A 22,637-nucleotide genomic window follows, 5' to 3' on the forward strand; every position below is an offset into this window, starting at 1 on the left:
GCTGGCATCATAGTTGATTCTATGCAACTGAGCACATCTAATGAAGCTAGACCCAAAGTATACTGGGCTGTACTGAATGGACAATGAGGAATGAACACTGTGAAAGTAGCCAGTACCTACAGTGATGCTGGCACATTTTTGACGTGGTCTGTTGTCTGAACTTTAAGATTAAAAGGTCATAGACAGGTCATAGACTAACTATGAGCTCACAGGTGAATTTACATAATACTGCAGGTGGTGACTGCAGCCATGAAATTAAAAGATGCTTACTCCTTGGAAGGAAAGCTATGACCAACCTAGACAGCATATTCAAAAGCAGAGACATTACTTTGCTGACTAAGGTCTGTCTAGTCAAGGGTATGGTTTTTCCTGTGGTCATGTATGGATCTGAGAGTTGGACTGTGAAGAAGGCTAAGCGCCGAAGAATGGATGCTTTTGAACTGTGGTGCTGGAGAAGACTCTTGAGAGTCCCTTGGACTGCAAGGAGATCCAACCAGTCCATTCTGAAGGAGATCAGCCCTGGGATTTCTTTGGAAGTAATGATGCTAAAGCTGAAACTCCAGTACTTTGGCCACCTCATGCGAAGAGTTGACTCATTGGAAAAGACTCTGATGCTGGGAGGGATTGGGGGCAGGAGGAAAAGGGGACGACCGAGAATGAGATGGCTGGATGGCATCACTGACTCGATGGACATGAGTCTGAGTGAACTCTGGGAGTTGGTGATGGACAGGGAGGCCTGGTGTCCTGCGATTCATGGGGTTGCAAAGAGTCAGACACGACTGAGCGACTGAACTGAACTGAACTGATGAAATGAAAGTCACAGAAATAATGATAAATAACAAAATCTATATTGGGATATTGAACTCTAGTCACCAGTTAAAGGGCTTCCTAGGTGGCACAGTAGTAAAGAATCTGCCTGCCAATGAAGGAGATGCAAGAGACTCGGGTTTGATCTCTAGGTCAGGAAGATCTGCTGGTTTAGGAAATGGCAACATACTCCAGTATTCTCACCTGGAACATTTCATGCACCGAGGAGCCTGGCAGCTACAGTCCATGGGGTCACAAAGAATCATACATGACTGAGCATACACACACACACACACACACACACACACACACACACACACCTGTGAAGGTGGCAAGCATAGGAGCAAAAAAGAGTCCAGGTGTTCAAATAGACCTATAAGATGAGGACAATTACAGTTAACTCTGTATCATTCAATAGCATCATAAAAGAATGATACAAGTTTACCATAATGTACTCAGTAGAGTGGCTAACATGAAAAAGCTAGAAAATGTTGGTGAGATCGTGGCGTAACTGGGACTCACATATGATGCTGGCAGGAAGGTAAATTGGAACATCCATTTCAGAAATGTATTTGCTAGTGTTTACTAAAGTGGAACATATACACAATGTGATGGTGAATTTTATATGTCAACTTGACTAAAGGATGCCCAGACAGCTGATAAAACATTATTTCTGCAGTGTTTCCAGAAGAGATTAGTATTGGAATTGGTGAACTGAATGAAGCAGATGGCCCTACCCAAAATGAGTATCTCTCTCTGCTAAATCACTTCAGTCATGTCAAACTTTTTGTGACTCAATGGACAGTAGTCCGCCAGGCTCCTCTGTCCACGGGATTCTCCAGGCAAGAATATTGGAGCTGGTTTGTACTGGTTATATTCCAGGCAAGAATACTGTGTGCTCTTCTCCAGGGGATCTTCTTGACCCAGGGGTTGGAGCCATGTCTCCTCTGTCTCCTGCACTGGCAGTCGGGTTCTTTACCATTATTGGCACCTGGGAAGCCCACCCAATGTGAATGAGTGCCATCCAATCCTTTGAGGGACTCAATAGAACCAAAAGGCAGAGGAAGAACATTTTTGCTTGCTGCTTGAGCTGGGACATCTGTCTTCTCCTGGCCCTCGACATCAGCACTCCTGATTCTCAGGCCTTTGGAACCAGATCAGGACTTACATCATTGTCCCTCCACCCCCCCATTGGAGTGTTTTGTCAATTCTATTCCCTCTCATTGGTTGAACTTGGGTGAAGTGAAGTCAAGTCACTCAGTCGTGTCCAACTCTTTGCGACCCGTGGACTGTAGATCACCAAGCTCCTCCATCCCTGGGATTCTCCAGGCAAGAATACTGGAGTGGGTTGCCATTTCCTTCTCCAGGGGATCTTCCCGACCCAGGGATCGAACCCAGGTCTCCCACATTGCAGGGAGACACGTTAACCTCTGCGCCACCAGGGAAGCCCCTGAACTTGGGTAAGAATAGGAATCTTGTCAGGAATGTGTCTCCTCTATGTTACCTCTTCCTTCATCTGTCACGTTCTGAGAATGTGACCCTTATTGCAGCCATGAGGCTACTGAACCTGGACTGGGTGGGATGCTGGATGGACCCTGGCTTCACTAAGGCTTGTCAGGTAGACTCCCAGGGATATCTACTAACAGACTCTGCTCTAGGTCCAAAGCCCTGAGTTTTGGAATGCCTTTGGTCCAGTCCTAGAGAGCTTGGGGGAGGCACACTAAGACAATAAGTGAGGGCTGGAGTAATGCCTGAGCAGACTACCTTGTACTAGAAGGACTGGAAAGGGTCAGTTTTCATTCCAATCCCAAAGAAGGGCAATGCCAAAGAATGTTCAAACTACCCCACAATTGCACTCATTTTACATGCTAGCAAGGTAATGCTCAAAATCCTTCAAGTCAGGCTTCAACAGTACGCGAACCATGAACTTCCATATGTTCAAGCTGGATTTAGGAAAGGCATAGGAACCAGAGATCATATTGCCAATATTAGATGGATCATAGAGAAAGCAAGAGAGTTCCAGAAAAACATCTACTTCTGCTTCATTGACTACACTAAAGCCTTTGACTGTGGATCACAACAAACTGTGGAAAATTCTTCACGGGATGGGAATACCAGACCACCTTACCTGCCTCCTGAGAAACCTGTACGCAAGTCAAGAAGCAACAGTTAGAACTGGACACAGAACAATGGACTGGTTCCAAATTGGGAAAGGAGTACGTCAAGGCTGTATTCTGTCACCCTGCTTATTTAACTTACATGCAGAGTACATGTTGTGAAATGCCAGGCTGGATGAAGCACAAATGGAATCAAGATTGCCAGGAGAAATATTAATAACCTAAGATATGCAGATGATACCACACTTATGGCAGAAAGAGAAGAGAAACTAAAGAGCCTCTTGATGAAAGTGAAAGAGGAGAATGAAAAAGCTGGCTTAAAATTCAACATTCAGAAAAGTAAGATCATGTTATCTGATCCCATCACTTCATGGGAAATAGATGGGGAGACAATGGAAACAGTGAAAGACTTTATTTTCTTGGGCTCCCAAATCACTGCAGATGGTGACTGCAGCCATGAAATTAAAAGTCCTTGCTCCTTGGAGGAAAAGCTATAACCAACCTAAACAGCATATTAAAAAGCAGAGACATGACTTTGCCAACAAAGGTCTGTCTAGTCAAAGCTATGGTTTTTCCAGTAGTCATATATGGATGTAAGAGTTTGACCATAACGAAGGCTGAGTGTCGAAGAACTAACGCCTTCAAACTGTGGTGCTGAAGAAGACTCTTGAGAGTCCCTTGGACTGCAAGGAGATCCAACCAATCCATCCTAAAGGAAATCAACCCTGAATATTCTTTGGAAGGACTGATGCTGAAGCTGAAACTCCAGTACTATGCCACCTGATGCAAAGAACTGACTGATTTGAAAAGACCCTGATGTTGGGAAAGATTGAAGGTGGGAGGAGAAGGGGATGACAGAGGATGAGATGGTTGGATGGCATCACTGACTCAATGGACATGAGTTTGAGTAATCTCTGGGAGTTGGTGATGGACGGGGAGGCCTGGCATGCTGCGGTCCATGGGGTAACAAAGTGTCAGACATGACTGTGTGACTGAACACCAACAAGAAGAACCCCACACCATACAGTATTTGTGTAACTCTGCCCCTGCTCCAGAGGATGTGGGCCTTTGAGTTGCTCCAGGATTCCATATTTAAAGTCAAGCTGGGAGGGAGATGATTGGACTTCCTAGAAATCTCAGGCGACCTTCACTCATATATTATTCCACCCATGAGCCATCCTTGACGCCTCACCTCCGAGGCCAGATGAGGATGTTAGAGTCTGGAAGCTATGAGGCCTACTGTCCCTGAGGCTGTGGCTGGGCTTTCTGCTGACAATCCTGTGTGCTGGCTTCCTAATCTGTCATTTAGATAAGCCAACCTGGAGCACGGGCATCCTGGTGACTCAGAGTGTAAAGAATCTGCCTGCACTGCAGGAGATCAGGATTCCATCCCTAGGTTGGGAAGATTCCCTGGAGGAAGGCGTGGCTACCCACTCCAGTATTCTTGCCTGGGGAATTCCATGGAAAGAGGAGCCTGGTGGGCTACAGTCCATGGGGTTGCAAAGAATTGGACACAACTGAGGGACTAACACTCACTTAGCTCAACTTATCCTGGAGCATGGCCAAACTTTAAAGCCTGCTTCAAGGCCACCAGTTTCTTTCCCTGAATGACGCAACTGAATTAAACAAGGACCAAGTATCTTAAAGTTTGTAATCTTGCCTAGCAGTGAGCTGAGAAAAGGAGTCAACTCCGAAGCCTCTTTTGAGGACCACCCCATTCCTCGCACCCTGCCCCCTCAACCCATTACCTCTCGGATCCTCTTCTGCCATTCCTCAGTGAATTCAGGTGAGCTGGTGTTCACCTGGCTGGCATTGAGGGTCCACGTGGGGCACGTCCAGGTGGGAAGAGACAGCATGGCCAGGGAGGGTCCCAAAAAAGCAAATGTCCCTCCCTGGAGAATGGGCAGCCTGGAGGAGGGGAAAGGAGACAGTTACCCATTAGCCCCTTTAACACTGGCCTGTCACTGGCCCCAGCAGAGGCCTTTTCATCCCAAGTTCTACCTTGGTTTCAGGGCAACACATGACTCCTGCAGTTCTCAGTTATAGGGAACTCCTGCTGCTTCTGCTGCTGCTAAGTCGCTTCAGTCATGTCCAACTCTGTGCGACTCCACAGACGGCAGCCCACCAGACTCCCACGTCCCTGGGATTCTCCAGGCAAGAACACTGGAGTGGGTGGCCATTTCCTTCTCCAATGCATGAAAGTGGAAAGTGAAAAGTGAAAATGAAGTCGCTCAGTTGTGTCTGACCCTCAGCAACCCCATGGACTGGAGCCTTCCAGGCTCCTCCGTCCATGGGATTTTCCAGGCAAGAGTACTGGAGTGGGGTGCCATTGCCTTCTCCGACAGAACTCCTATCAGTCTCCAAGTCAGATCCATGAACTGTGCCACACTTTGGACAGGTAGGAGAGGTGGGGAGGATAAGACCAGCAGACCTAATCCCAGTCCTGGAGATGCGAGCCCAGGAGCAGAAAGTCACGTACTGGGAAACGATCTGGGGCAGCACAGAGCTCAGGGAGCAGAGTTTGGTGGGTGCCACTGTCTTCCTCAGTCCCAGAGAAACTTCCCCAGACCCCAGGATCAAAGCACAGTTCACACACGTCAAGTTCCCCCACTGACAAGAGATGCACAGCCTAGAATCTGGGTGGCCAGATTCCTTTGCGCCTTCGAAAATGGAAGGCGATTCCAGACCTCTACCTCCAGGCTCCTTTTTATCACATGGACTGAACAAGTTTGAGGTCCATTATCAGGGTGTGTGCCCTACACAGGCCTTTCTTCTTCCTGGTCAGCATCTCACTATGGCCTCTGCGAGAACTTCCAGCAGTGTCCATCTGACTTGTCTCCCTTCAAGGTGAACATAGCCTGATAAGTCAACCTCCAATAACCCTGTCTTACTAGCTGGTCAGAAGCTGTTAAGGCTGCCCTAGTCTCCTCCCCCTGCATATTATAATCAAACTGGTGCGGAGGGAGAGTGGAACAGAGGATCTTAGCCTCTTGCTTGCATTTGCCATGGTTTAGCGCACCCAGTTTAGATACTTGTTCTTAACAGTACTAAAAGAGTACTTTTGAAATCAGGATTGCATGAAGATAGCTTAAAGAGTCTTCTTGAGAATGAACAATTTTATTTAATGAAAATATAAAGTGTATTAAAGAGTTTTACTGCCTAACTGGATTTTGTCCTGGCTGAACATAGGAACTAGCAACGCCTGAGCATCAGCCTCAGATGAGTTCACAGGCTGGTCAAGAGGGTGCACCCAGGCATGGAAAGAGCTTAGACCTCCAGGTGATTCTAACATCAGCCAGGGTTGAGAACAACGGATCTAGATTCATAAATCTAGACCCATACGGCTCCAAAATAGATTGGAGTATATGGCACACACAGGGCAGGAAACATGGGTGATGGAATGGGTATGTATGAGTGATTTTTTTAGTTAAAAAATTATGGTGGGGAGAGATAAATTAGGAATTTGGGATTAACATGCATGCGCTAATATATATATAAAATAAGTAAACAACAAGGACCTTCTGTATAGCACAGGGAACTATAATCTATTTTATAATCTATAATGAAAAAGAATCTATATATATGATATATATTTATATACATATATAACTGAATCAATTTGCTATATATTTGAAACTAACACAACGTTGTAAATTAACTATACTTCAATTAAAAATTCATAGAAAGTATGAAGCTAAGTATCTTGACAGAGAAGGGAAACACACTATACTTATATCATTACAAAATCCCTTTTGAGCTTTTAAAATGAACATAGACGTCTTTGCATATCATAGGTACAGACAGTATGTAATACAAGATTTCTGTTTCAGTTTTTTGCTGTAATTTCATATGCACATTTCATTCATTCAACAAATATTTACTGAGGACTTGCTCTGTGGGAGGCACTGGTTGTCAGCTGTTGGAAACACCACAGTGAGTGAGACAAAATTCCCACTTATATTCTAGTTACATATTTCCTGGTTAGCCCTTGTACTAACAAACTAATCATTTACAGTAACGCACTCTCAGGGGTTCTTTAAACAGTTTGCAGTTATACTTATAAACAGTCCACCATTGCTATACCACCATGGCCTCAGCCATTTCAGTATTACTGGGTTCCATGAGGGCAGAGAAGTCTATTTTCCTTTTCTATCCCTCCAGTACCGAGGTTAGTGTTACAAAATCTATCAACACTGGGTTTTCTGATTTCATTTTTTTAGTTTAATAGGTATATAATGAAATCCTGACAAATGTGAGTTTGCATTTTGTTAAGTCACAAAAGATGTGATTTTATGTCTGTTTTTCCTTGTCTATAAACTGTTTTACTCATTACATAGAAATTAGATACTGCAAAAATATATTTAAAACAGTTTTACTGATGGTGAGATTTGTTTTCACTTAAAAAATATTTTCTGTTATTATATCCCTAACTTAGAACTTATTTAAGGGATATTTCAAAATTTTCAAGTAGTTCAGCATTTTTCTAACTCTGTTCATGTTATTTTTTTTTCAAGATTATTACATGTAGTTGGGACAATGCACTAACATGATAGTTGCACTTTTTACCTTTTGTTTTGGCTGATGAATCTCTCAGCTTGCAGAATCTTAGTTCACCCACCAAGGGAACTTGCATCAAAAGCACTGAGTCCTCACCAGTGAACCACCAGGGAATTCCCTCTACCTTTTTGAAACTACTAAATACATTTTATGTTCAAGAGCAAGATGAATTGTTTCCATTAATTTACTAGAGTGTATGCCTATGTCCTACAGTTAGATTCACACAACGTATCCATAAATTCTTCCTTCCCTCTCCTATACTCAGATCTTCCAATCCCATTTTCCATCCATTCCTGTCCCCCTCCCCACCTTGTTTTATGAGCATTACCACTTTGCTCATAACTTCTTACTGATACTCTTTTGACAGAGATCTATGTATATTTCTTGTATTTCTACTAGTTTTTCTTTTATGCACTTTCTTGGTACATGTTTCAGATCGATGCATTCAGTATTACTACAAGGCTTTCATTGTTCTATATACATTTTACCTTTTTTGGTGACTTTAATGTGTATCTTAGAGCTGCTTTTAATTTCACAATTAATTTCATCTTATTTCAAAATTTTTACCTTGAATATGATTCACTATTATTATACATGTGCCTTCTAATTCTTTTGTCAACCACAGATTGTTGATTTTTAAAATTAAACATTTTAGAAATAGAAGGGCCATTTGAAGCATATCCAACCTGGCCTTATCACTTTATAGATAACTGATCTGGAGCCCAAGGTCACAGAGTTAACCAGGATGTCTTGGGTTTTTTCACCACGGTGCTATAACACCAGTTATGAGCATGGTATAGACCAAAGGCAAGTTTGAATACGACTTTGCCTTATCAGGCGTGTGACCAAGCCATGTTGCCCAACTTCTGCAAGCCTCAGTGTCCTCTTTGACAAAATATAGTAGTAATCTCCCAAGGAGTAATTGTGAAGATAAAATATATGTAAGTGATTAGCACGATGCCTAGGGAAGAGCTCAATAAATAGAATAATTTTCATTATTATTCACTCTGAAATGTGTGGTTACTTCTGGAAAGGGTTAGTCAGTCAGTTCAGTCACTCAATCATGTCAACTGTTTGTGACCCCATGGACTGCAGCACACCAGGCTTCCTTGTCCATCACCAACTCCCAGAGCCTGCTCAAACTCGTGTCCACTGAGTCAGTGATGCCATCCAACCATCTCATCCTCTGTCATCCCCTTCTCCTGCCTTCAATCTTTCCCAGCATCAGGGTCTTTTCTAATGAGTTGGCTCTTCGGATCAGGTGCCCAAAGTACTGGAGCTTCATTTCAAGCATCAGTCCTTCCAAAGAATATTCAGGGTTGATTTCCTTTAGGATGGACTGGTTTGACCTCCTTGCAGTCCAAGGGACTCTCAAGAGTCTTCTCCAACACCGCAGTTCAAAGGCATTAGTTCTTCAACATTCAGCCTTCTTTATGGTCCAACTCTCACATCCATACATGACTACTGGAAAAACCATAGCTTTACTATCTGGACCTTTGTCGGCAAAGTCATGTCTCTGCTTTTTAATATGCTATCCAGGTTGGTCATAACTTTTCTTCCAAGTAGCAAGCGTCTTTTAATTTCATGGCTGCAAGTCACCATCCGCAGAAAACAAAGTCTGCCACTGTTTCCACTGTTTTCCCATCTATTTGCCATGAAGTGATGAAACCAGATGACATGATCTTAGTTTTTTGAATGTTGAGCTTTAAGCCAGCTTTTTCACTCTCCTCTTTCACTTACATCAAGAGTCTCTTTAGTTCCTCTACACTTTCTGCAATAAGGGTGGTGTCATCTGCATATCTGAGGTTATTGATATTTCTCCTGGCAATCTTGATTCCAGCCTGTGCTTCATCCAACCTGGCATTTCACATCACGTACTTTGCATACAAGTTAAATAAGCAGGGTGATAGTATACAGCCTTTGCATACTCTTTTCCCAATTTGGAACCAGTCCATTGCTCCATATCCTGTTCTAACTGTTACTTCTTGACCTGCATACATGTTTCTCAGGAGGCAGGTAAGGCGGTCTGTTATTCCCATCTCTTGAAGAGTTTTCCACAGTTTGTTATGATCCACACAGTCAAAGGCTTTAGTGTAGTCAATGAAGCAGAAGTAGATGCTTTTCTGGAATTCCCTTGCTTTCTCTATGATCCATCTAATATTGACAATATGATCTCTGGTTCCTCTGCCTTTTCTAAATCCAGTTTGAACATCTGGAAGTTCACGGTTCATGTACTGTTGAAGCCTGGCTTCAGTCATATGAGGACTTCCATCATAGCTCAGTTGGTAAAGAATCCACCTCCAATGCAGGAGACCCTGGTTTGATTCCTGAGTCAGGAAGATCTGCGGGAGAAGGGATAGACTACCTACTCCAATATTCTTGGGCTTCCCTTGTGGCTAGCTGGTAGAAAATCCGCCTGCAATCTTGGAGACCTGGGTCTGATCCCTAGGTTGGGAAGATCCCCTGGAGAAGGGAAAGTCTACCCTCTCCAGTATTGTGGCCTGGAGAATTCTATGGACTGTAATGGGGTTGCAAAGAGTTGGAAAAGGTATGTATACCAAAACATTTTCTTAATGTTTCCTTAAAAAACATGTTATAATATGGGCTTTTTGTTTTGTTTTTAAAGCTGTTGCCTGGCATTCCCATTTCTTGAAGGTTGGTTCTCTAAGATGTGCTTCCTAAGACTCTTGCTGTCCATTCTCCCCTTCCCTTCACTCTTTACTATCTCATCTGTATGCTCAAGTCTGAAGAACATTCCCCACCACTTTCTTTTACAACAACTTGCAAAATCTACAGTCTCAGGAACAGTCCTTAGAAATTTGATAGGATTGGTATTTTAAGTGGTCAAAGCCACAGATATGTGTCCGTGGGGGTACTATCAACATCTAAGCTTATATAGTGTTTTAAAGTTACACAGCATTTTCTCATCCTTATCTCAAGAGTATTGCAAGGTGTGTAACACAATGCTGCTTTGTCTCTATATGAAGAAACTGATACTGGGGGAGGTGCCAGCGGCAGGGTTCAACGGGGAAGTGCAGAGCCCTGATCAGAAAGTATGAGTCAGGGGGCCAAATTGTGACCCAGTATGTTTGTTATAAGAACAATTGATAAGAGGACATGAGGTAAGAACAAACTTCTTAAACAGTTTATGGTAATGATTATGTGAGTAATTTTTCTCATCTCTTAGTATATATGAATACTTCCATTTGGGCCCATAAAGTAGGAACAGCTAACCTTTCAGAAGTATTGGGAAGTTAAGCTTCAATCCTTCTCTCTGAGTTCTCATGCACTTCATAAAAATAGTATACATGACACTTGTTAAAGACATTGAGTCAGGCTTTACTACAAAGGGGCTACTACAATGGAATTTTGTAATAGGGGAGAGAGATCAGGCTCAACTCCCAATATGACAAGGAAAGGTGAGAATTTATAGCCAAGGAGGAGGGTGGTGTTCAGTGGATAGAAAATTACTAAGAGGAAGCATCAGGGTAAGGAGAGGATTCATGATGAAAACAAGACAAGGTGATCAGACATCACCTGGGGATGATGGAGAATGAGGAACCCAATCAGAGAGTCAGGGTGGATATTCTGGCTACAGGCATTGAGCAAGATTCTTGCAAAAACTGGACCCTGCAGAGGCCAACATGGATGCTCAAAAGTCAAGCCTAGTTGAACAGTTGTTTATTGGATGTAGCTGTAGGATGATCATAGTCAATCTTCTGTGTTAGACACTATGACTAAATGGATCTCTTCCAGTTAAATTGACTCAGCACAACTTGGGCCTGTACAAAATACTGCAGCAGAAGGGGGAAGATTGCCTAAGACTCTGGAGTTCCTAAAACTACACTGGAAACTAGAAGGCAAGGGAACAGTGATTTCAAAATTCTGAAAAAAAATTTTTTCCAACCTAAAATTCTATGTCCAGCCAAGTTATCAATCAAGTATGAGAATAGGATCAAGATATTTTCACATATGGAGAGTCTTACAAAATTTATCTCCCACGTGGTCTCTGAGGAAACTACTGTGTAATCATGTTCCTCCAAGAAGAGAAAGGCATGGGATCAAGAGATCTAGACTTGAAAACTGACATGAGGAGAACTGCCAGGATAAGAGTAAAGAGGCGTCTCAATATGACACATCTAATATACACCAGGCACACATAGCGACTGTTCCAGACTATTCCAGACTACAGCAAGTCAGAGAGCCTCAGGGGGTAGTTCATCAAGAAGATGAAGCTGATAGCTACCTGATGCGAGGAAATTTTCAAGAAGAGATTTATACAACAGGCAGAGAGCTTATCGTTGAAATGAAAATAAACAGAAGCTTTAAAATATTTTTTTTAAGATATTAATTTTAGAGAAAACACACAGGCTTTCCTATTGGCTCGGTGGTAAAAAATCTGCCTGCCAAGATGGGAGCCATGGGTTCAATTCCTGGTTTGAGAATATCCCCTGGAAGGAAGGGGCAACCCCTTCCAGTACTCTTGCCTGGGAAATCCCATGAACAGAGGAGCCTGGTGGGCTACAGTCCACGAGGTCTCAAAAGAGTCAGGCATTACTTAGTAACTAAACAGCAACATTATAATGCGAACACTCAATGTTGACCTATGCTGGGAGGATGTGATTATAGGATGATGGAAAATATGCTTATATGTGGTAGGAGTGAGGGGCTGTGAAAGAAAATGAAATCAGTCATCCATATTGGCACTTAAGTCACTAGTGATAAGACAGAAGTGTATTAATTAGAGACTCCAGGGAAAATAGCTAAATAATCAGCTTGAAGGGATGAGAGTGCTTGCCTCTGCCTAGAAGAAAGGGGAGGCAGATAGATCTCCTTCTCTGGTAGGAGAAGGCTGTTTGTCTGTCTTCTTTAAACCCATCACTACCTACTGCCTTGGGAGTGCCTTTGACAGCCACCCACATTGCTCCAGTCCTCCTTTGTGATCTGCCCCAAAGATTTGCACACCTATTCTTTTCTTTTTCCTTTTAAGGGCTTTAATGCTGACCACCACAGGGAAACAGATTGGGAAAACAGAGATAAAAGCAGGTGAATGACAAAGGTTGCAGAATCTGGGAGGTTGTCTCAAGCCTGGAGCCTTGAGCCATATCTCCCAGCCCCACTTCCAAGATGGTAATGGGAAGTCGACTGGACTTTTGCTCTCAGGCAAAGTACATCATGTGAAATGCTGGGCTGGAAGAAGCACAAGCTGGAATCAAGATTGCCGGGAGAAATATCAATAACCTCAGATATGCAGATGACACCACCCTTATGGCAGAAAGTGAAGAACTAAAGAGCCTCCTGATGAAAGTGAAAGAGGAGCGTGAAAACGTTGGCTTAAAACTCAACATTCGGAAAACTAAGATCATGGCATCCAGTCCCATCACTCCATGGCAAATACATGCGGAAACAGTGGAAACAGTGTCAGACTTTATTTTGGGGGGCTCCAAAATCACTGCAGATGGTGACTGCAGCCATGAAATTGAAAGACGCTTGCTCCTTGGAAGAACAGCTATGACCAACCTAGACAGCATATTCAAAAGCAGAGACATTACTTTGCCAACAAAGTCTGTCTAGTTAAAGCTATGGTTTTTCCGGTAGTCATGTATAGATGTGAAAGTTAGACTATAAAGAAAGTTGAACGCTGAAGAATTGATGCTTTTGAACTATGGTGTTGGAGAAGACTCTTGAGAGTCCCTTGGACTGCAAGGAGATCCAACCAGTCCATCCTAAAGGAAATCAGTCCTGAGTATTCATTAGAAGGACTGATGCTGAAGTTGAAACTCCAATATATTGGCCACCTGATGAGAAGAACTGACTCACTGGAAAAGACCCCGATGCTGGGAAAGATTGAAGGTGGGAGGTGAAGGGGACGACAGAGGATGAGATGGTTGGATGGCATCACCAACTCGATGGACATGAGTTTGAGTAAGCTCCAGGAGTTGGTAATGGACAGGGAAGCCTGGTGTGCTGCAGTCTATGGGATCACAAAGAGCTGGACACGACTGAGTGACTGAATTGAACTGAACTGAAAGATTCACAGGGTGTGGGGCTCATGAAACATGTCCTGATACTTTTCTAAGAAAAAGTTTTAAATGGTTCTTATTTCTCCCAGTTATAAAGCAACACATGGACTCTGCAGAAAAATTAATGGTAAATAAAAATACAAAGCATAAATCACCATAATTCCACAACCCAGAAATAATTATTAACATTTTGTTCTAATCATTTTTTAAGCCTTGAGTAGATAAACTTTATCAGCACACATACAATATTGGTACATACCTTTCAATGTGTATCATCCAGAAATAACCTTTAACATTTCTTTGATTCATTTTGCCATCTTTAACTAGATAAATGATTATCAATATACATAAGATGTATTTCTCTCATGGGCTTCCCTGGTGGCTCAGCAGTACAGAATCTGCCTGCAATGCAGAAGACCCAGGTTTGATCCTGGGACTTGGAAGATCTCCTGGAGAAGGGCATGGCAACCCACTTCAGTATTCTTGCCTGGAGAATCCCATGGACAGAGGAGCCTAACAGGCTACAGTCCATAAGGTCACAATGGGACATGACTAAAGCGACTTAGCAAGCATGCACAGATTTCCAGTGGTATATTTGGTAGCTTGTGCAATTTGTCATCGAGGCAAGGGCAAGGTGGCTGCAGACCTCTGGCTCTGGGCATGGACTTTCTGCAGAACCTAGCAACAGATACAGAGCTTGGGCAGATCAGAGCCCAGCTGCAGGCAAGTCCATGGAAGAAAAGGACCCAGGCTGATTTGGGCAAGACTATATAGAAGCCAGGTCTGAATGTACTTTGGACAGAAATACCACTTGAGACATTCCCAGGAAAATAAAAAGGGAGATATATCACTTGGAACCACTCCAGGAAAACAAAATCCCAGGTAAAAATGAATAATTCCAGAAATGGAATTAAGACCCAGAATTACATAGTCAATATTTCATTTCCTTTAGTGATTGCATTTAAACTTATTGCTTTCTTTTGAAATGAATGGTTACATAAATTCAGAACTGAACACCTCAGTGGGAAGGCCCTTGGGGGATACACCCAAGACCCCTAAAGTCACACTAGGGAGGCAGCCATCCCTCTGCCAAGGGTTGCAGCTGCCGGCCCACAATAGGCACTGCACTCTTCAGCTCTTATCAGGGAAGCTGTTTTTGCCTCTTATCATTCCCTTTGACTATTTAACATGGTTTTAATCATTAACATATTCTGAAATCTTATTGCAGTATCAGCATTTTTGTCTGCAGTCTAAAAAGTACACATTAAATACTGTTTATCTAATAACCTGCAATCAAACCTACTAGACCTTTGCTTCACAGGCTATCAGCTAGTTTTATAATTTCTAATGTCTCCTGCCGGGGTCCAGCCCCGGTGGATCCAGGGAATTCAAAGCATGGACGGCGTTGGTGTGAGAAAAATGTATTCACTGATTGATATAAGATTAGATTAAGAAACAATAGTGTAGTAGGAAAATAAGTGTAAGAAGAGGGCTGAATAACTTGGATTACGCGGAAGACCAATAAAATTCCAGACAAGGAATTTGCACCATCTACGTTGGGCCACCGGCACTCGCTTGAATATCTAAGGGTGCCTCACCTTAGGCTCCCTTTCACGTGGGTCTTAACAGCCAGGGCAAGTAAGTAGACTTGGCAAGCCTCCGCGCCCCAGATGGAAATTCAGCCTGAAATTAGAGTGAAGAGGAGAGGAAAAAGAGAGAGACACGGGGGAAACCAGTCCAGCAACTAGCTCCGTCCTCTATTGTTCAGAAGGCCTTTTATACTTTTGATAAAACATGGGGATCAATGGGTAACACAAAGTTGTGCAGCGTTAGCAGTCAGACTCTTATCAAAACCAGGCTTTTCTCTCTGCACACCTAACTGTATACAAAAGTCTTAGGTAATTTACATCATCTTCCAGCCAAAAGGGCCAATTAACATTTTACAGCCTTTTTTCTGATAAGGGTTTGTCAAGCAGAAGACTTATTTGTGTTGATCTTCCCAAGGTCTGGTGCCACTCTCAGAAAGCACTAAATAAAGTTACATTCTTACACAGCAAAGATACAGCAACTTATAACAAGTAGAGGGAGTACAGTGATTTACAGCAAAAGAGAAGCAATTAACTCAAAAGTCTAGTGTTGCTAACATCAAAACTACTATGTATCTTTTTCTACATCCTGCTTACATTGAGTAACATCCTTCCAGGTGCCTAAAAGATAAAGAATATGGAGGTCTGGCAGCAATCCTTGAGTCAACAGTGAAAACCCGCCACCAATATGATTTTTAACTCTTTAGAAAAGGCTGTGTATCTTTAAGATCCTTTTAAGCTTTGTGCCTCTCACGGTTGGGGGGCTGTAAGTAATTCACAGGCTGTAAGAAGTCTGGGGAACCTGTTAGGCAAGCTAGAGAGCTATCAGAGGGGGTTTAACTGAAACATCCCTTTCAAATGCAGAAGGCTAAAGCCCAGATTTGACTTTTTCCAGAGAATATCAGAAGAGTGGAAAAGCAGGCAGATTCTTATTTTTTTTTTTGGGGGGGGGGAGTGGATGCTCAGGAAATTTCAGGGGGAAAACCTGAGGTCTGATTAGCCTTGCCATCAGAGCTCTTGCCGCATGACCTTGTCACGGGTGGAATTCCTCACGCTGGCTCCCGGCAGTCTCCAATGAACAACTGTACTTGTTAGTCTCTAAACAGAAAGCCTATTTCAGGGAAATAATCTCAGGTGTATTCTTGTCCCCACCTTAGTCTAAGACATTAGCATGGCTTTATTTCTTAATTTTATTCCCCTCTTTCTCTGCATGTTTAATTAGGCTGCAGATTCTTTTAACTCTGTCTTCTGATTTTGTTTTGTCTTTCGCAGGGCTTACCAGAAGGCGAGCCCCACAAGCACCCTCAGTACTGAGATTCCAGTTGGAGCATAGTACTGCATCGTCTTCTCCGTCAACAACACAGGTGTCCACACATTAGAGATGGACTTATAGTATGACACACCTCAACTCCCTCATTTTACAGACGAGAACGCTGGGTTTTAGAGAGGGTAAATGGCTTGTGCAGCTTTCCACAACACAGAAGCCAGACCTAGAATTCAGGCCCCCAGCTTCCAAGATCAACATTTTTCCATTATTACAGTGAACACCATCTCAGTTTAAGGCAAGGAGCTTCCCCATCCAGAAGAGCCTTGTGTATGTAACTCTCCGTGGGGCGGCTCAGGGGTGGGGGCTCCTGGGTGTCCAGGCAGGTGGCTGCAAGGCCTCTCTACTGCAGCACCTGTCACTCCAGGGACTGATCCTGGAAAGGTAGGAGGGGTCCTGGATATCAGGGACTAGGGAAACAGACCAAACCAAACCTTAAACCTCTCTCAGTGCTTGGTGGGGGATTGGGAAAAATCTTGGCTCTCAAAGATGATGACAGAAGAAGGAAGAGAGAACAGGGAAATAATTTGACAAAGATGTAGGCTCTAAAGCCCTCTCCTCAACAAAAAATGGGCGGCCTTAAGCACTGGCATATCTCCTGCAAATGACTTGCAAAAGTAGCACTTTGGAAAGAGCCTTTGATTTGATTTAGGCAAAAAGACTAGGTTAGGAAGGAATATTCTCTAGATACTCTCTACAGGCAGCCTATCTTGGAAATAATCAGCCACCTTGTAACAGCCCTCACCTGTAGTTTGATTCAGATAATTGATAAAGGACAAAAGTTCTCATCAGAAAGAAATTTTTTTTCCTGTTTCTTTAATTTTGTATCTATGTGAGATGATGGATGTTCATTAAATTTACTGTGCTAATCATTTCTTGATGTATGTAAGGCAAATTATTATGCTGTACACTTATACAGTGTTGTCTTTCAATTATATCTCAATGAAACTGGAAGGAAAAAAATGTTTCCTCTCAAGTCATTTTTCTCATAAGACAGGTTGGGCAGAAGCACATCATAGGGAATGTTTTCCATTTTCCTCTGCATCTCCGAAACTGGGCACAGACTTGGCACAGATTAGGTCACAAGCAGGCTTACAGTGAAGATTCCCTCACTTGCACTGCTCCTTCTGAAGTCCAGGGAGGAGTCCCCACAGCGTGTTCACTAGCCACAAGCCTTGTAGAATTTGCAAAGGTAAAAGGTTTCAAGCATGGCCATCTGTAGCTATTTGTATCACTTTAACGAAGAACTCTGGCCAATGTAGATAGTAAATGTTGGCGCTGGGACTTCAACTTATGTGCTTACTTCTGGTCCTGTGCTCCCTTCTATCATGTCACACCAGCTTTCTAACTCATCTCAGGCTACAAGCCAAGCAAACCTTATTGCTACCCTGGGAGATAAAAGTTAGAATCCACGGAGAGGAGTTTTACCTACCTGATTCCTAAAAATACTTGCAGGAGGGTGCAGATGCCAGAGACGAAGAAAATGGTGCTGATGAGGTAGCTCTGGGTCAGGGGATCATGCTGCAAACACAGGCCCTTAGCCAGGATGAGCGGCACTGCCACAAGCCCCGCTAGGGCCGTGAGGAAGTGCTGTAGGCAGAGCAGAGAGAGGAGACAAACTTAGAGATGCTGTGGCTGCCTACTCCACCTAAACCTATTCCTTCTACTGCAGGCTCAACCTTCAGTCTCAGAGGAGATCCAGGCAAGTGGCAAGAACTAGGAAGGCCTGGCAGCAAGAAGCAGGGACACAACCAGAAGGTCTGGGGTTTCAAGGCAGGAACCCAGGGCTGAGAACTGCTGTTCTAGGTAAGAAACCAAGGTAGGGACGCAGTGCGTGAGGACATAACAGGAACCAAGGAGGTGGCCTTAAGAATAGGAATAAGACAAGAGGCCCATTATTAAAATAAGGCACAAGGTGAGGGCAAGACCACTGACCAGGCCTGAGCACATTCTTCAAGACTGATTATACATTAGGTCACAAAACACCATCAGCAAATTTAAGAAGACTGAAATCAAACCAACGATCTTTTTTGTCTGCAGTGGTCTGAAACTGGAAATCAATAAGAGGAAGGACACTGGACACAAGCTAGTGGAAATTAAGAAACACACTCCTGAACAACCAATGGGTCAAAGAAAAAATCAAAGGGGAAATAGAAGATGACTTAAGACAACTGAAAATGGAGCTACAACATACCAAAACTAATGGGATGCAGCAACAGCAGTTCTAAGAGGACAGATTATAACAATATATGCCTGCATTAAGAAAGAAAAAAGTCTCAAATAAACAACGTAACTTTATTTCTCAAAGAACTAGAAAAGGAAAAACAAGCTGAGTCTCAAGTTAGAAGAGAGGGAAAAAATACGGATCAGGACAGAAATAAATGAAATGAAAAACAATAGAAAAAAAAATCAACAAAATGAGAGCTTTTTAAAGGTAAACAAACCCTTAGCTAAACTCAGAAGAAAGGAGAGAGGACTCAGATAAAATGAGACATGGCACAATAGAAATACAAAGTGCCATAATACAATAGTAACAGTACACACCAAGAAATCGGATAACCTAGAAGAAATGGATAGATTTCTAGAAACGTGCAATTTACCAAGACTGAATCATGAAGAAATAGAAAATATGAACAGACCAATGACTAGTGAGGAGACTAAAACAGTAATCGAAATGTCCCTGCAAAGAAAAGCCCAAGGCCAGATGGTTCTACTGGCGAATCCTATCAGATGTCTAGAGAAGAATTAGCACCAAGCCCTCCCAAACGCCTCCAAAAACTGAAGAGGAGGGAACTCTCCCAAACTCATTCTACAATCCAGCACAACCCTGATGGGGTTGTGGCTCAGACGGTAAGGGAGCTGCCCGCCATACAGGAGACTCAGGTTTGATCCTTGGGTTGGGAGGATCTCCTGGAGAAGGAAATGGCAAACGACTCCAGTATTCTTGCCTGGAAAATCCCATGGACAGAGGAGCCTAGCAGGTTACAGTCCATGGGATCGCAAGGAGTTAGACACAACTGAGCAACTTTCACATAACCCTGATACCACAGCAAGATAAAAACCCTACAGGCCAATATCCCTCATGGATATAGATGCAAAACTGCTCAATGAAATTCCAGCAAACAGCATTCTACAGTACATTAAAAGGGCCATATGCCATGATTAAGTAGGATTTTTATCCCTGGAATGTTAAATATATACAAATCAATAAATATGATACACCATATTAATAAAATGAACAATGAAAATCTTATCACCCCAATGGATGCAGAAAAAATCATTTGACAAAGCTAAACACCCTTTCATAATGAAGTATCTACATTATCCATTTTATTGGCTCACAATTATATTTTTTAAAATAGTAAGACATTTGCTTCTCTTCTTTTGTGGAAAAGCACAAGGAAGCAAACAAAAAAGTATATCCCACCCCTGATATTCCACATTGAACATTTTGGGATTAAAATGAAAATTAATCCATCTATGAGATTAAATATTCAAGCTACAAAATTTACAAAGCTAATAGTGAAAGTTGAAAGCTACTTTCCTTTTTCTAGTTCTTCAACCCAAGGTTAAATACCTCTATTAGTTTCTTATGATTTCTTCAAGACATGCAAAAATTACTGCTGCTAAGTCACTTCAGTCGTGTCTGACTCTGTGCGACCCCATAGACGGCAGCCCACCAGGCTCCCCCGTCCCTGGGATTCTCCAGACAAGAACACTGGAGTGGGTTGCCATTTCCTTCTCCAATGCATGAAGGTGAAAAGTGAAAGTGAAGTCACTCAGTTGTGTCCGACTCTTAGCGACCCCATGGACTGCAGCCTACCATGCTCCTCCATCCATGGGATTTTCCAGGCAAGAGTACTGGAGTGGGTTGCCATACATATACTTATTTCTGCTATTCTATCTCTCTTTTTGTTTGTTAGTCTTTAACGTAAAAAAAGATCACACTATACACAATTATTTACTTGACTTTTTTCACTTAATCTACGTTGGTGATCATTTTTTAACTGCAAGGTAAATATATCTTTCTCTTTCTAACAGCTACATTAAAAAATTATTTGTTAGAATATGCCACAGTTCTCTAAGATGGATATTTTGGGGGTGTTTCTGGGTTTTGTTTGTTGTTGTGATCTTATGATTAATCAATAGAACATCTTTGTACTTATCTTAACAAGTCTTGCCAGCATATCTAGAGAGAAATTCTTAAAAAAAATTTTTTTTAATTTGGGCATGGCACGCGATTTGTGGGAACTTAGTTCCCCCACCAGGGATTGAACCTGTGCCTTGGCAGTGAAATGATGGACTTCTAACCACTGGCCACTGGGGAATTCTCTACAGAGAAATTCTTAAGCATTAAGGCCTGGATTAAATAACATGTGTTTTACCAGTTAATAGAAAAGCTGCACCAGATAACATTCCAACAAGTATTTGACAATGCTTGTTTTCCAATATTCCCCAAGCACTGGTTATCAAACATATTAGTTGTTTCCAAACAAATTATAATTGATATCTTAAAAAAAAAAAAAAACTCACAATGGCCCAGTTGGTGTCCTTGATGTGACCTAGTAGCTTAGCATGGGGGAGAATCTTCCCCTAACTCCCTGCCTCCATCCCCAAACTCCTTGGGAGAAAAGAGAGGAAAAAAAAGAGAAAAGAAAGCCTTGAGTCCCTTAAAGGTCAACAACATGGAAGCCAAGAACATGAGCAACTGAAGTTAGATCTTGACTAATTTGACCCGGGTGTATTGATGTGTCTTTTGAGACAGAGACTCCTTATACCCAGTCCTTCTGTGTGGCAATACCTGGATCCCCAAGAAGATGCAGAGATACCATGGTGGGATATCCAGGATGCCATAAGCCAGGTGGCTGCTGCTGGGACTCTTGAGCTGGCCATCCTTCTTCCTGCCTTTGTCACCTTCATGGGAGCTGAGCACACCATCACCCCTCTGCTGGGAAAAAGACAAAAACATGTTTGAGCATTTCAAGAGGAATCAAGTGCATTTTGATGCCAAAAGCTTGGCCTCTATGTACCAGTGTCAAGTCAAATCTCAGAGACAGAGTTTTGGATGAAGTAGAAAAGAATAGCTTATTGCTTTGCCAGGCAAAGGGGAACCCAGTGGCTCCTGCCCTCCAAAACTGTGTCTCCACCCAGAGGGATTTGGTGAGAAGTTTTATAGCAACAGCGCAAACATGGGGCTGCTAATAAGATTAGGCCATGTACAGTTCAGTTCAGTTGCTCAGTCATGTCCGAATCTTTGAGACCCCATGGACTGCAGCACGCCAGGCCTCCCTGTCCATCACCAACTCCTGGAGCTTACTCAAACTCATGTCCATCGAGTCGATGATGCCATCCAACCATCTCATCCTCTGTTGTCCCCTTCACCTCCCGCCTTCAATCTTTCCCAGCATCAGGGTCTTTTCAAATGACTCAGTTCTTCCTATTAGGCGGCCAAAGTATTGGCATTTCAGCTTCAGCATCAGTCCCTCCAATGAATACTCAGGACTGATTTCCTTTAGGATGGACTGGTTGGATCTCCTTGCAGCCCAAGAGACTCTCAAGAGTCTTTTCCAACACCACAGTTCAAAAGCATCAATTCTTCGGTGCTCAGCTTTCTTTATAGTCCAGCTCTCACATCCATACATGACCACTGGAAAAACCATAGCTTTAACTAGACAGACCTTTGTTGGCAAAGTAATGTCTCTGCTTTTTAATATGCTCTCTAGGTTGGTCATAGCTGTTCTTCCAAAGAGCAAGTGTCTTTTAATTTCATGGCTGCAGACACCATCTACAGTGATTTTGGAGCCCCCCAAAATAAAGTCTGACACTGTTCCCATTGCTTCCCCATCTATTTGCCATGAAGTGATGGGACCAGAGGCCATGATCTTAGTTTTCTGAATGTTGAGTTTTAAGTCAACGTTTTCACTTTCCTCTTTCACTTTCATCAGGGGTTCTTTAGTTATTCTTCGCTTTCTGCCATAAGGGTGGTGTCGTCTAAACATCTGAGGTTATTGATATTTCTCCCGGCAATCTTGATTCCAGCTTGTGCTTCTTCCAGCCCAGTGTTTCTCATGATGTACTCTGCATATAAGTTAAATAAGCAGGGTGACAATATACAGCTTTGATGTACTCCTTTTCCTATTTGGAACCAGTCTGTTGTTCCATGTCCAGTTCTAACTGTTGCTTCCTGACCTGCATACAGATCTCTCAGGAGGCAGGTCAGGTG

General features: G+C 42.8%; 1 protein-coding gene across 1 annotated transcript in view; it reads right to left on the minus strand.

Annotated features, from left to right (window-relative positions):
- Nucleotides 1-22,637, minus strand: part of LOC138079868 (solute carrier family 23 member 1-like) — a 66,047-nt gene that overhangs the window by 30,336 nt on the left and 13,074 nt on the right. Inside the window, exons 2-4 of the mRNA XM_068972621.1 lie at nt 21,216-21,359; nt 17,847-18,004; nt 4,673-4,832 (exon numbers count right to left, since the gene is read on the minus strand). Coding sequence (XP_068828722.1) covers nt 4,673-4,832; nt 17,847-18,004; nt 21,216-21,359 — 462 coding nt within the window. The remainder of the gene's footprint in view (nt 1-4,672; nt 4,833-17,846; nt 18,005-21,215; nt 21,360-22,637) is intronic.

Source organism: Capricornis sumatraensis, chromosome 5, assembly GCF_032405125.1.
Source record: "Capricornis sumatraensis isolate serow.1 chromosome 5, serow.2, whole genome shotgun sequence".
Classification (NCBI taxonomy): domain Eukaryota; kingdom Metazoa; phylum Chordata; class Mammalia; order Artiodactyla; family Bovidae; genus Capricornis; species Capricornis sumatraensis.